General features: G+C 41.3%; 1 protein-coding gene across 1 annotated transcript; it reads right to left on the bottom strand.

Annotated features, from left to right (window-relative positions):
* Positions 1-2,345: 2,345 nt before the first annotated feature.
* Positions 2,346-10,825, bottom strand: LOC133022047 (alpha-tectorin-like). Its single transcript, XM_061089061.1, has 15 exons — positions 10,582-10,825; positions 9,697-9,758; positions 8,612-8,690; positions 7,781-7,907; positions 7,446-7,683; positions 6,926-7,082; positions 6,342-6,429; positions 6,193-6,255; positions 5,413-5,612; positions 4,296-4,430; positions 3,678-3,865; positions 3,430-3,581; positions 3,073-3,318; positions 2,553-2,715; positions 2,346-2,438 (listed from the first exon to the last, which is right to left on the bottom strand). Exons 1-15 carry the CDS (start codon positions 10,823-10,825, stop codon positions 2,346-2,348), a joined length of 2,235 nt encoding a protein of 744 aa, XP_060945044.1.
* Positions 10,826-16,054: the final 5,229 nt, after the last annotated feature.

The raw sequence follows: 16,054 nt of genomic DNA on the forward strand, positions 1-16,054 counted from the left end.
GACCTCCTCCCCAAAGCTTTCCATCATGCACAGGACTGACAGCTGTGAGTTTTCTGTCCATCCCATTCTCATGAAAACCATAATTCAGTCTAATTCACGTTTTATCTCCATTGTCCGGTTTTATTAGTTGTTGACTGCTGGACACATGACCACAGAACTTCGTGGAAAATGTGATTCTTTTTTACTAGATTCGTGATCGAGGTTGTTTTCCAACAATTTCTTTGATTACTCAGAGAATAGTTCAAGGATCTTGTTGAAAGAAATCAAATATGTTGAAGAGACTGTGTTCACCTGCTTTTCAGGAACTCGACAAATTGATAGACTTTGGTTTTTCTCCACATGAAAACCAGAAGGAGTCACCGTGTGTGGCAGCAGAGGGCGCTGTTGCTCAGCAAACATTACACAGCCTTAATTTAAGACATTGCTGTCATCAAGCCACACCGCCTGTTTGCTCCACTGGTCATTTGTGGTGTTTATTTAAAGGGATATTTCACTGAAAAATTACAATTTACCCCTCTGCTGATTGAGGGTGGGTGAAGTTTGCTGAGATGTCCTCTTATACACGTCCTACGAGCTGCGTGATATCTTCACGGACCCTCAGAACAGCATCGTGTAGCTAAGTCTGCCAGCTTCGCCACTTGCGTTGGACTTTTAGGCTTAAATCATGGGGTTAAGGACCTCGCTTCCAGTTGAATGGAACTGTCTGGGCCTGCGGACACTTGGGTGAGTTCAACCCCCCCCCCCCCCCCCCCCCCCCCCATCGAGACGAGATGAATTTTAATACAAACCATTTTACAGGCCATTATGAAACTGGGCCTTCACTCTGATCTCAGCTACAAACTTGTACCAACGATTCAGATTCCGTCGCGGGGGAAATAATTTATCCCGCCTCACTATTACGTCTGTTAAACTGTTGTATCGTCTTTGTGAGGCTGATATCACAAGAGGTTAGTTTAGGTCGATTACTTTGTGATTTGGGTCAATGGGTCATGTCAGGTTCATGTTGATGCGTAGTGGTTGAAGTCAAACTCCAAAGTTTACTTGTTAACTTTGAACTGTTGGTGAACAGAGCAATAGTTGCATCATGTGTTGATCGTGTGTTGATGTTGACTTTGTGTTGTGCTGCAGTGACGCCTCTGATTGCAGTCCTGTCACTATGGGACGCTAATGAAAGCAGGTGTGAAACTGTCCTCATCCACAGAGGTTCAGCTAATGGGTCACACCGAGCCCTGCATGGGTTTATTGACACAATGTGTGTGTGTGTTTGGTAAAACTTCTGTTTAACTTGAATTTGACTCATAAAACATTTTATAACTATACAGAAATTAGGGACAATAACTGAAATGTCACTAAAGTTCATTCCTCCACCGAGGTCCAACAGTTCCCTCATGGACCTGCATTTAAATCTGCTAGATTCAAATTCCTTTCATTAAAATCCATGAATTGTCAAGCTTTGAACATTTCAAAAGCAGGAAATATACAAAATATACAACTACTTGGGGCCACCTTTGGTAGACATGCAGTATTTCCATGGTTCACTTGTGGCCCAGATCTGGCAAACGGCCCAGCTGCCATCATTACATGTGGGATGTGGTCTGAATGTGGGTTGCCTGGGACGTAGGTCAAATCTGAGCCAAAACTATTTTGCTATGTGGTAATGTTAAAGAAAAATACTGGATCCACACCAAAATGTTACGAGTTCTCTCTTGACCTATTGAGTAGTAGCACCAGCCTCCTCACAAATGGACACACAACCAATGGAAAGGTATGACAACATAACAGAAAACACAACTCATTATATTCTACTGATGCTCTTTATTGATTATACACTTTCATAATAAAGGTAAATGAACCTGACTTTTATTCTAAACAGGTTGAAAATCTTCTTGGATTTCAAAATCATACCAAAGCTCTACAGGAGGATCGACTCTAACTCTAACCCACATGGTGGCGCTGTCACCATCACATCTATATAAAACCTTATAGCCCACTCTTTATAGTTTGTATGGTCTGTAGAGCACTAAGGAAGCCGCTCACACATTCAGCTGAGGATATATTCCATACCTCTGCTGCAGAAAATCATTTACACCCGACAGGAAAAAGACAACCCAGAAACCCCCAAATCAAGACCCAACGTATTCAAAGCTTAGAGAGGATCGGCTTTGACGTCTGGTTGCTTCATGTAAAAGTGCCATTATAGATCTGTAGAAAGATCAATGACTCTTCCTGAGCTTCGGTCGTTCCGAGTCTCCATGGAAACCTGAGAAAATAACCAAACCCAAGTTATGATCAGTCATTGATCTTGAAATTATACAGATGGAATTCAGCAGAGGAATTGCACTTACTCAATAAGTCCAGGCCAGTTTGATGAAGGCAGGGTTTTCATCCTCATACTTTGACATGATGGACCTGCGTCTTCTCGCACCCGGGCCACAACTCTGAGGAAATCAAATGACAGAAGTTCAGTTTAAAGGGTGATAAAACAATACAAAATATCTACTCATACATCTTTATATAACTTAATATGATCTAGTCAGGAGCTGTCGACCTACCGGGATGCAGTTGTTACCCTTCTTGACACACAGCTTCACTATGCAGTGTAAGAAGACCTCACCCTCCTTGGCAGAGAACTTGAATGTGTTGAAGTAGAAACTGTTGGATGTTCCCTGTCCGTTGTTCTTCACCTTCACCGTGGAGTCAGCGGGGTTAGGGCAGCTAATCAAACAGACAGAAGAGCAGACATGAAGGGGGTATGTTCCCCACGAGCATCTTTGTGTGTCTCAGCCATAGACTATTTAAAGATAGATGACATGAAAGCTCTAAAAAAGTGAGGCCAAACTATCTGGATCAGGTCAAACATTGGGCTGAGGTCGGGTTTGTGCCGTGAAAACAGAATCTCTGTCGGGTCGGGGTGAGACTCGGCTAGTTTTCTCTCAGGCTGGGTCATGATTGGTGGAGCTCATGTATCAGTGAGACCTTGATCCTGCTCCACAATCACTGGGATATTTTTGGCTTCATGTTTGCACAGTGGGAGGAAATGGAGACGTATCGTCATGCAGTCTGTGATCTCACCCTTTGATGATGAGGTCATATCTCAGGCTTCCGTTCGGGCTGGGCTGGTCGGTCGCCCAGCAGGAGTCCGTCACCACAGCAACCATTTTGTCATCCAGCCCGTCCGCGTTCAGCTCCACCCACAACGGCTCGTCCAGTTGCATTTCAGTACTTTGTTGTAAGGCTTCCTTGGTGTTAGGGTCCTTGTAGGCCGTCATGGTGAGATTGTAAATCCATCTACCAGAAGTAATCTGCTGGGTGACAGAGCTGGAAGGCAAAGACAGAGTTCAGTTCAGTCTTCCTCTCTTTAAAAGTAAGTTAAGCTCAGTTTTTGGTTCTCAAAGGCGTCACCTCTGGAACCGTACACCCAGCACACACCTGTCTTTGAGTGTGAAGGTAAAGGTCCTGATGTCCTGATCGTAAAGACATGAGAAGTCGAGATGAACCGAGTCCTGACGGTTGATAATGCCGTACATGGAGCTGTTCCGGTTCACAATGGTGTTCTTGTAGATGATTTGGCTGTTGTTTGCCTGTAGGGACACACGGAGATAAACATTGTTAATGCACCTTCATGTAAACATTTAAGGCTGCAGCAGTTACAAACTGTTCTCCTGAGAGGAACCCACCAGGATCACTGTTCCACAGGTTTTCTTCCTGTCGAAGCCGAACGTCACCATGTGGGTCTCATTGTCCATTTCACCTTTGCAGGCCTCGTCATTGAGATGTAAGACAGAGAAGTCGATGCCTTTGTCCTCCAAGAGACATTTAGCCATAGTCAGCTTAGCAGCGTTCTGCTCGCAGACCATTGGCTCTCCTGACATCATACAAAGATCAGTTAGCTTTTGTCCAAATAGCAGGAAGGAGGAACATGCAGATGTTAATTCATGTTGAAGAACATCTTTTCAGGGGCTGACAAACGGGCACTTTCCAGAGTTTATATCATGTCTCTTTAGCATTACTTCTCAATATTATTACATGCACAAAAAAGATTGTAAAAATTTATATTTATATCAGGTTTGGAATTATTTGGTGCCAAATCTCTTCATTGGGCCAAAGGAATTGAACATGCAAGCCAATGAAACACAAAGGGCCTCATTAAGAGGTTTCTGACCACGACAGGGGACACATCATCTATTCAGATCTTCTAATTCCTAAAGTGAGGTCTATGGATATTCCAGTTATTCCATAAATCTGAGATAAAAGATAAAAAGAGTTGTGACTCTTTTGAGTCAAAGTCGACTCACCAAAGGAGTCGGTTGAGTTGTACTTGGAGGCGAACATGGCCCGGCAGACGCAGCCGGTTCCCCCGTTGTTCTTCTGCCCACAGAACTCGTGCTCACTGCAGAACGTGTCCTGACAGAAGCCCTGATAGAAAGCAGCTGCAAACACACACAGATACAAGTGTTGATCTCAGACAATGATCATGTGAGTGAATGTATTTGACTCTGATTCAACCAAGCAGGCCTGTAACGCCTGATGACGCTAAGTAGCAAAGGGAATTTATGACACATGACACACGGAGCTTCTCTTTCCAGCTTCTCCTTCCTTTTCTCCATCCCTATCACATCAAAGTAATTCTTATCTGATCGGTACATGTTACTAACTTGACCCCTTTCCCGGAGTTTCTGTGCCTTAGCGCCCGCGGATGCAGGACCTCAGCTGTGGCCGCACCATGGATTAGGATTGTGGATCGCGTGTCAGAGGTCGCAATGGTGGATCCAGTTTGGGGGATTCTGTATCGTGCCTGCTGATCGTAGTGGTAATGGAGGATCCTTTGTCCAGTTGGCATCGGATGATGGTGGACCACGACCGAGGCAGCGGCTGATGACGGATCCTAACTGGCGCCAGTGGACAATGACTGTGGACTATAGTGGATCCCATGTTGATGCTGGATCGTGATCTTGCTGGCTGCTGACCAGAGACTATGATTGCAGCAGGACTGCGTGACATATAGTATTGAAGTTATCCTTCAAAAATGTTTACCCTCATTGATGCTGCTAAAAACTTTAATCCTGATGATGATGTTTTACTACACTTGACATCTATTGCACTTCTGTCCGTCCTGGGAAAGGGATCCCTCACATGTGGCTCTCTCTGAGGTTTCTATGTATTGTAGTAGTTTTTCCTCACTCTTGCTGAGGGTTAAGGACAGAGGATGTCACACCATGTTAAAGCCCTATGAGACGAATTGTGATTTTGTGAATGTGGGCTATACAAATAAAATTTGATTGATAACGTGTGATGTTTCAGTTTCAGTGCTGAGATTTGCAACTGGAAACTGGACCCTGTCTTTATGTTGAAGTAGAGATAAATAGTCTTATTTTAAAGCATAAAACAGAAGATACTGAGTCATAGCCTTACAGCATCGGGTCTCTGACTTCCATTCCTCCACTGTGATGTTGGAGAGGCTGCAGGCTCTGGCGTACGCCTCCAGGAACTGGCATTTGAGACCATCCCCTTCAGGGTATTTACACAGCGTTTGTGTGCAGGCAGTAACGAAGGGTTCTGGGTCATGTTGCATGTTGCAAGCAGTAAAGGGAGCCTGCTTCAGGAGGTTACACCTGTTCCAGTGATGCAGAGGAGAAAGAATAATTACTTTTCAAAGTTACAAAGTGCTTTAAAAGTTAAAACCAGATTAAATATGACAGGACAGAGACAATTACAATCATTCAATATCACAAAATTAAATAAATAAGACTCCCATTAATAATAATTAATAATTTAGATCGTTCCTATGGCACAAGACAAACATCTTTTCCGTTTGTCTCCAATGACAGTTCGTATAACGTCCTGGTTGAAATGTAAACCTTCACTTCAGAAACAGGTTTCGGTCGTGATCCTCAGCTGTTGATCTATGTGGCTCTTTCTAAAATCAACCCACCAGTCTTTCATCTCATCAATCTAGCAAATCTTAATTAAAGTGAGCTGTTCTGCAAATGTTCTGTGAAACCGGTGAGGATACACACACGAAGGTGGAGCTAACTAGCTAACTGTAGGTAGGGTACGTGTAGTAACTTGCATTCAAGCTAAGTCACTGCTAATGCTAATACGATGCTCTTGTTTTCACGACGTTATGGATAGAGAAACCTCCAGTTCGTCTAATTCCAGGATTCAGTACAACTTGGTTCAGTTTGCATTTACCAGTCAGTTGAGGTGCTGCAGTTGATAGTCGGGTCCGCAGCCTCGTTATACTGCGTGTCACAGCTGTGGGGCAATAAGCAACGTCAGATCAGTTCATTTTATCTGAGCTACAACTTGGCTGGTGTGGGACGTTGTGTTCGAGGTCTCACCCGCTGATACTGTGTGTGGAGTCTTTCTCTTCACTCACAGTGCGACTGGAATTTCCACATAACCCGTGTGCGTCGTGTCCATTTGGCCCTGACCAGTTTCAGAAAGGAAAACGTGACGGATCAATGAACTTTGCAAGCGGAGCAAAACAAAGGCTTCAAATAGTGACGAGCAGATCAATATCGAACGGAATGATTCTTGCATTATCGTCTCGTATGAGATCATCTTAAATATTTGATATGTACCATTTAACAGCCTTGTGTTTTGCATGTGACTCAGTTATTAACAAAGAAAGTTACAAGAAACATGGCAGATGGTGGTTGTGATAAAATAAACCTATCAATCAGCACTTCTTGTCAACTTTTATGCAGATGACGCCATTTTATTTGTTCCACAGATCAAATGCAAGTACAGAAGTACATGTATTTTAAATAGTACTCATATCACTCTCTATACCACGTCATATAAATATGATTCTCGTTGGGTTTGTGTTGCCTGATCAGCGCAGATGAATTTGACTCCATACCTCACCCCCAACATGGCACCTTCAGCCTAATTACTCAAGAATCAAGGATTTAAATTGTACCTGTCAAGTGGATGTGAGAGATGGAGCCATCGAAGTGGACAGAAACTGTGAAGTTGGAGGCTGACATCTTAGCCGTCACTCCAGTCTGGTCCTTGGTAAGCTCCCATCCATGGACCACCATCGCTGTGGTGTTGAGTCTGAGCTCTCTGGTGTCAAGCTTCTCCACAGCAGCGGAGAAACAAGTCAGAAAAAAAGGCCACGTGCAAAATGTTGAGTCCAATTTTGACTTTTATCATAGTTACCATGGTTGTCATTAAAGAAAGAAACAAGCATCACAATCATCTGTCTACTGATTCCAGAAATCTCTCGCATATCTAGAGAACTGTTCATCTTATGTCCAATTCAGTCATACGATTCAATATTAAATTAATAAACTCTCGCGCTCTTTATCAACGGCGGCTGTTGATCAAGTCAACAGCAACATCAGCAGATTCTCCAGTTCAGGGTTCTTTCACCAAACTTTGAATAAACAGGTGAACAGCTCTTTGTGCAGCAGCTGGTTCTATGGAGCGTAACTCACCAGAGCTCGACTCCCTTGTTCCAGAGAGATTTGAGCTCCCGCCAGCTGCAGGATCACACGTTTCAAAAAGCTGACGTCTTTCCGGCGTCTCTCCTGGAAGACGCCCACCACCTGGAAGCCGGGGATGGATGTGGACTTGAACAGAGTGTAGCCACAGCGGTTCGGGACAGCGTGGACTTGCCCAGCGAAACCGACGACCGTGGAGCCGATCACGGTGCACACGTTGTTTGAGATGCAGCTGATGGAGGCGGAGGAGCATATTGAAACAGAACAAAACACCGTCAGTGTTTGGTAACGACTGAAACTCATGAAGAACTTATGGAATTTGATGTTACCTGCCATTTCCATTGCACTTCTCCTTGGGACCACACACACTGACAGCAGCAACTCCACTCGCATCACAGGAAACAGTGGAGCAGATGCTTGTGTCTCGAACTGTCGTGTTTGTCTTATAAACAACGCCTAGAATTCAGGAAAACTATGTTTATGTGGTTTAAAAAATCACCAAAGTTTCAAGAAAGCATAATGGGGATTTAGAACATTTGGTTTGTGCTTCTAGGTCAAAAAATGGATTTTTATAAACATTTTGTTTACTCACCAGAGTGTCTACAACCGCTTATGACTGTGAAGACACCTGATCTTGTTTCATTTGTAAGGACTCTCTGTTTAAAGACTGTGAGGCCATTGACCTGCACGTCTGCTTCCTGGAAAGTGCCAAAAAAACAAATGTGTAGTAATCGTCCAAGACTTTGACACATATATTGTTAATAAATTGGGATTTAAACATGAGATTCAACACAACCAACAGAACAATGACCAACTCATACCCGTCATACTCTCCTGATTTATTTACTCACAACATGAGAAGCAGTGTATCCAGTAAACGTCGTGAATGCCAGAACCGCTTCTGGCTCAAAATTGCCAAGTTCAATTTTTTGAATCTGAGAAGAGAATTTAGACAAAACACAGGAAAGAAATTTTTTTTTAGTCAGAAGAGCTGAAAAAAACGGGGGTCAGAACAAGTCCCCGTCGGATTCTCACCGGCGTTTGTTGACTGTCATTTAATGTAATCACGTTGATACATTTCCCAGCTTGTTTCAGGTTCGGTAGATTTTTATGGAGCTCAGATCCAGTTGGGATATTCACGGGGAGTATCTGCAGGCTACCTCTGTCAGCCGCTCCTCCAGATATCAGAATGCAGTCGTTCTTGAAGCAAAATGTCACTCTGCTGGCATTGAAGCTCACCTGTTGGACAGGAGAAGACAAAACATCAATAATAACATGTCAGCTTGTAAACATTTGATTATTTAGTTATTAATGTAATTGGTAGGTTGATTAAAACCAGTGACTGTTTATTACTCACATATATTTTGTTATATATCTGTCCGTAGAAGGTGATGGGGCACGACGTGATGTTCAATTCAGCTGAACCGGTAAAGCTCACAGGGAGGACCTGGGTCGTTGCCGTACCTGAAGATATTGAGACACGTGGTTTTTGGTTGGATCTGTTGTTACATTAAGAGTAAACTTAGATCTCAGGAGTCAATTTGTCGAGGGTTTATTTTTTGTTTTATGATTTAAGAAAAATAAAAGAAGAGGTCATATTTTCAAAGTATAGGTCTGACATCTTGTAGCTACATTACTCTGTTTGAAAGATGTGTCTCAATTCAGAGGCTGCGTCCTTCAGAGCTTCCATTTGAAAGCTGATTGCGTCACAGTGGCGTGAATAGACTTTCTCATTGCTGAGCTATTTCAAATGCGTCCTTTCATCCCAGAGAATCAAAGGAGCCAAAGGCCGGATGCATCCTATAGCCCAACTTATCCCAGGATTCATTGCGCCTCAGTGACAAACCCCTTTCATGGAGGTAATGGCGTGAGGAGACGCCAAATGCTTTACTGTCACACTTCAACTCAACCAAACAGCTAAAGGTACTAAAACCTTCTCAGCGTGTCCAGCTCTCATTGTCCCTTTGAATTCAAACACATCTGTATCCGTCACTGAGGAAGTTCTACAAGTCCTCCAGCTGTTTCCAGGTTGTCGTCCTTTACAAGTTCTTCAGGAGGTTTCTTATTTTATTGGGGATTTTAGGATCCTCTGAATGAAAATGATTTTAATAATAATTCTGGTAGAACATCACGTAACACTTTTCTACTTTGTTAATTTGTCGCTCATCTGTAAGAGGCTTACTAACGACATCTTTTTTAGTGTGAATGAAGTGAGTGGTTGTGTGTGAGTTGTGTAACCTCTCACCTGCGAGCACACTGAGTGCAGCCAGGTATAAAATGTTGAACATGCTGGCGGCCGATTGGGATCTGAAACACAATTACACACACTTGTAAAGTCTCCGTTAAATTGTGCAAAAGTATAAAATGGACGTATTTAAATTGTGTTGTTTTTCTTTTTCTCCTCTTCCCCCAAATCATGTATAAAAGCATTTTTGAAATCCTTGAAATGTTTTACCTGACAGCTCCTGAGGTGATAGACGCTCTTCCACTGTGAAGTAAATCAAGTCACTCTTGTTTCAGCTTTAAGCATCATTTGCATCACCACAGCGGTCTAACATTTAACTGCTTATCGGCCGTCACTGTTCCATGTTCCATTCTCAACTCCTACATTCTAACTAAATTCAACACGTTTGCATTTATACATTTCTGACGTGATTTTCAACTTCTTTATTTGATGAATTCAGTCGGAGAGACCGAGAGAGGAACAACTCACATGGGAACTAAACTTTCAACCATCGAGCCTCCAACTAAATGACATTAACACTGTTAACACAATCTATGGGACCATCGAAAAAATGTATAAATATATAAATTTTTCTATTTTTTTTAAAAACAACAAAAACGATCCAAACGTGTGAATGAACCTAGTAGCTACAGCGTTTCTCACTTATCCAAAAACAAAAGCACAAGGTGTGAGTTACCTTTTTATTAAAATGTTTGTATTGTCAGATGTGCAAATATCACTTATTCTGAAAGATTAAAGAATAATATATATTTTGTACATATTATAAGTATCCTGTCTTAAAAGTCTTTGTTACTCATAGAATCTGACAGAAGGAGAAGTTTCCAGTTGTTCTTACCGTGGAAGGAACTGAAGTGCAGCAGCTTGGTGTTTGAGAAGACGTTTCACCTTCGGACTGATTGGCTCCGTCGTCCGTCTGTGTGGACGACTCAGGTCTCTGTCTGACACTGTCTCTGTTCACTTGTTTTGTCCTCAGCACAGTCAACACATTGTCGTTCTGGTCCTTGTGACCAAACTTGCTTCTGTCACGAAACATTCCAGCCTCCGTACACTGTGTAATTATCTGAGAATCACAGACGGAGACTGCGATGACAAGCTGACATTGTTCAGGTGTCAAGCTCATCAACGCCATCGTTCAAAGATTCCTCCTGAAGGAGCAGAGAGACTTAATGAGCATGTGCTCCAACTATTCATCAGTAATATGATTCAACACAGTATTCAAACAGTAATATGACTCAAACTACACGTTTTTACAGTGTTGTGGATACATTTCTATTGTAAACGGTCTGTAAACATTTTAATATCTATTCCACGTATATATTCTGAGTGTCTGTAAAGTGTCGGCGGTTAAGGGTCATGGGGGTCAAGAGTTAAAATACCAGTTTAGTGTAAGAAATGGGTAATAAGTGGATTCAACAAAAGGCCGTGGCAAACGCAGTAAAGTCTTCAGCATTGCCTTGAACGATGATCTCTGCTTCTCCCTGTTTAGTTTTGATTCTGGGGACAGAAAAGCACCTGAGACTTAGAGGACATGCAAACTCCAGACAGCTCAGACTTCTTCTTTAATGACTGAATTCAAATGTCTGAAATAACCTTTCTGGCCTTTACGCCCGAAATGGTTACAACATGCAAATCCCTGCTCACGGCTGTATCTATATTTAGCTCTGTAACACATAATTACAACTGGTTGGACATGCTGGCTTTTTAAAAACTATTGTACAAGACAAAAGAAAAAACTTCAGAAGTTGAAATGATGAATTGATCTGGTCTGGAATGTAACGGGGCAGGAAAGAGATTGACAGGATCATTGTTCAGGGTTGTCACTTGAGATTTAGCTCCAGGGAAGAAGACGGAGGAATGACAAGTTCAGGTTTGTCCAACCAACCAATCACAAAGTTCAAAAAGTTACCGCTTTACGCAACATCACACAAACACACACATGCAGACACGCAACATGAACTCCAAGATGTAAGCAAATCCTGACACGTGACATGTGTTGGTAGGTCTCCATGTGTGTGTCAGGGATGTGAACTGTGTTTTTTATTCAGGAGCATCCTTTGGAGAACGAGGTCTACCCGGCCCACGAAGACCACCTCCGCCAAAAAGTTGGACAAAAGAAGAAAGTTGGGTTTGTCAGATTGTGTGTTTTAGCATGTGTGGCGTTTGCTGTTCGGTCGATCTGATTGGACGTTACCTCTTGGAAAAGCGGTTCATTACTGAAACGCAATGAATCCTGGGAGAGGTTTCATTGCTGTGGGTCAACAGGTTGGACCATTTGCTTCTCTGGGATCAGAGGACGCATGTGTTGCAGCCTTTGAAGGAGCCTTTGAAATGGGACAGTGTGACACAACCGGGCTTCAAATTGACCATTTCTTTTATTTAGGGCCCGAGCACAGACATCAAAGGTGTCTGGTGAGACCCTATTGAAATTGTAAGGATTATTATTATTATTAGGGCCCGAGCACAGACATCAAAGGTGTCTGGTGAGACCCTATTGAAATTGTAAGGATTATTATTATTATTATTATTGTTATTATTATTATTATTATTATTATTATTATTATTATTATTATTATTATTATTATTATTATTATTATTATTATTATTATTATTATTATTCAGGCAAATGAATTGGCTTTTTGAGGGCTCTAACATGCTCAACTTCTTACCAAAATTTGCAGAAAGTTAGAAAGTGGTGAAAATTTACGTATTCTGAAGGAATTTTCAATGGGCGTCGCAAAATGACTCAACGGTGCCCCCCGAGACAGCCCGAGACCCCCGGAAGGTGTTCCCATTGACCTATCTTCACAAAAATCGATATACAGGTGTATCATGACCAGACAAACAAAAAAGTCTCTTGGTGCAATTGGAAAAACACAACAGGAAGCCTGCTATTTTGCATTTAGTGGCCATTTTGGCCATATTCCACATTTTTTCTTTGATACACTTGTACCAGGGTTTTCATCGGATCAACTTCAAATTGAGATGAGTGTCATCACAACAAGATGGAGATAAAAACTGACTGACGGATTTTTTTTAATCACACGGTGTGACCGTGGCGTGGCGTCAAAGTTTGATTACACGCCATTAAAACACGATGTTCTGTAACGCGGACATACATGGACCATGAATCCTTTGATTTCAGTCTTCCTAGATCAAAGGAAACTTTATGTCTTGCAAAGGTTACGTCTCTCTCTCTCTCAGAACTGGTTATTTTTGTTTTTTCAGACAAAAAGCATGCAACGCTTCAAAATGGATGTGCTCGGGCCCACCCAGTGCTGCTTTGCAGCCCTAGAAATTTTATTTATTATTATTTTTAGGGCCCGAGCACAGACATCATTATTATTATTATTATTATTATTATTATTATTATTATTATTATTATTATTATTATTATTATTATTATTATTATTATTATTATTATTATTATTATTATTATTATTATTAGGGCCCGAGCACAGACATCAAAGGTGTCTGGTGAGACCCTATTGAAATTGTAAGGATTATTATTATTATTATTATTATTATTCAGGCAAATGAATTGGCTTTTTGAGGGCTTTAACATGCTCAACTTCTTACCAAAATTTGCAGAAAGTTAGAAAGTGGTGAAAATTTACGTATTCTGAAGGAATTTTCAATGGGCGTCGCAAAATGGCTCAACGGTGCCCCCCGAGACAGCCCGAGACCCCCGGAAGGTGTTCCCATTGACCTATCTTCACAAAAATCGATATACAGGTGTATCATGACCAGACAAACAAAAAGTCTCTGGGTGCAATTGGAAAAACACAACAGGAAGCCTGCTATATTGCATTTAGTGGCCATTTTGGCCATATTCCACATTTTTTCTTTGATACACTTGTACCAGGGTTTTCATCGGATCAACGTCAAATTGAGATGAGTGTCATCACGACAAGATGGAGATAAAAACTGACTGACGGATTTTTTTTTAATCACACAGTGTGACCGTGGCGTGGCGTCAAAGTTTGATTACACGCCATTAAAACATGATGTTCTGTAACGCGGACATACATGGACCATGAATCCTTTAATTTCAGTCTTCCTAGATCAAAGGAAACTTTATGTCTTGCAAAGGTTACCTCTCTCTCTCTCTCAGAACTGGTTATTTTTGTTTTTTCAGACAAAAAGCATGCAACGCTTCAAAATGGATGTGCTCGGGCCCACCCAGTGCTGCCTTGCAGCCCTAAAAATGTTATATTTTCATATATTTTAGCATATTTATTTATTATTTTTATTATTATTTTCAGGCAAAACGCATGCAACGCTTCATTTGCGATTCACAATAATCACATTCACTTCGTATTTTCTTATTATTACCTTGAATTTCTTCAGGGACATTTTTCTGTAGAACTATATTAGTTCAACATAACAGAAAGAGATGAGAGGAAGTGAGAGACTTTAACTGTTCATGGTCTGCATCTTCCTCTACCTCGACTCTATAAACAGCCCTTTAAACTTCATTAAACTATATAACAAATGACTACATTATATACTTTGTCGACTTGTATACTTACATTATGTAAACATTTTCAAACCCAGAGAAATACACAATTTAATCAAGGCAGAGGGACATTTCATTTCGGCTGGCTTGTCATTGCGTCATATTACTTTGACTTCTACCAAATACGAATACGACTTTGGCAATACTAAGAAAAATGTGTGTTTCTCATGTGATATATTGTATTTTAGTCTGTTGTCGTAATTATTATTATTATTATTATTATTATTATTATTATTATTCAGGCAAATGAATTGGCTTTTTGAGGGCTTTAACATGCTCAACTTCTTACCAAAATTTGCAGAAAGTTAGAAAGTGGTGAAAATTTACGTATTCTGAAGGAATTTTCAATGGGTGTCGCAAAACGGCTCAACGGTGCCCCCCGAGACAGCCCGAGACCCCCGGAAGGTGTTCCCATTGACCTATCTTCACAAAAATCGATATACAGGTGTATCATGACCAGACAAACAAAAAAGTCTCTGGGTGCAATTGGAAAAACACAACAGGAAGCCTGCTATATTGCATTTGGTGGCCATTTTGGCCATATTCCACATTTTTTCTTTGATACACTTGTACCAGGGTTTTCACTGCATGAAAAGAAGCGTTTGTGTCAATCTGTGTCGCAGAGAAGTGTTGGCACATCCTTCGGTTAACGACTTTCACACGTATCTGCAGGCAGCAAAGGAACGCTCAGGGTTCCTGCAGTTGTCAAGCCTGTGAGCTGTTGAGATTTGACCCCCCCTGCTCCAACTCCTAGAGGACGCTTTCACATGCAAATGACAATGCTCTGAGCTTCACAAATGCAAATCAGTTTCCCTGAGAGCAGATAACACCAATGTGTAAGAGGCACCAACAAACTATCTGGCTGAGTAAACCAGGCTTAAAATAAATATTAAACCTGAAATTTTAAATTGTTCTTAAGTAAGTAAGTGTGCTATAATGAATTATATTGTATACCACGAACAAAGGTCAATGCAGTCAAAAGAAATGAAACAATGCACTTTATTTCAAATTTTTATTGTCATCCAAAACAATCCTAAATCTCAACAACTGTATAGAGTGGCATGATTACAGTCACTTTTTCAATTGTGCTGGTTAAATGCACAGAGGAAGTGTTAACCACACCTCTACCAGCAAATAAATGATGCTGGGTATGATCATCTGTGTCCTGTAAGCTCCAAACTTCTACTGGCTTTCCATAAAAATATCTGTCCTCCCAAAATACTGGCATCAAATTCACATGTCAATGGCAAACTAAGCTGTTCCATGAATTATAAATGGTACCTTTTCACCACTACTTTCAAAATTGCTATGAAACATTCATTGATTTAATGATTTATTTTTTCAGTGTAATATTTAATCCCCCATGGACTGCACAGTGACAAAACACAGCAGCCGGCTGTTTGGATACAACATACATCTCCACTCAGTTTGATTATTATTTTAAATATAAAGGAGACACAATATAGAGCTTAAATTCCTTCATAATTTGAACTTCAATTGTCTAATTGTTGTTATTAAACTTTCTCAGTATTCCATTAAAACAGTCAACACTTTTATCCAAAGCGACTTACAATAAGTGCATTCAACTATAAGGTTACGAACACAGAACAGCATGAGTGAATCATGTGTGTAAATTTACTAAACACCACAAAAAATAAACCTGGCCTCAGTCAAATACTTATCCCATGAAGTAACCGCTGCTCACGTCACCCGCTCGCGTCATCAGCTGATGGACTCGTCCAATCAGAGCCTCGTAAACGCCGTGCAGCAGCGTCGAGTGTCCCGCAGACAGGAAGCGGGTCGTGTTTAGCTTGTCCCGTACGAGTGACTCTGTTCTCGGGG

The sequence above is a fragment of the Limanda limanda genome, chromosome 16, assembly GCF_963576545.1.
Source record: "Limanda limanda chromosome 16, fLimLim1.1, whole genome shotgun sequence".
NCBI lineage: Eukaryota > Metazoa > Chordata > Actinopteri > Pleuronectiformes > Pleuronectidae > Limanda > Limanda limanda.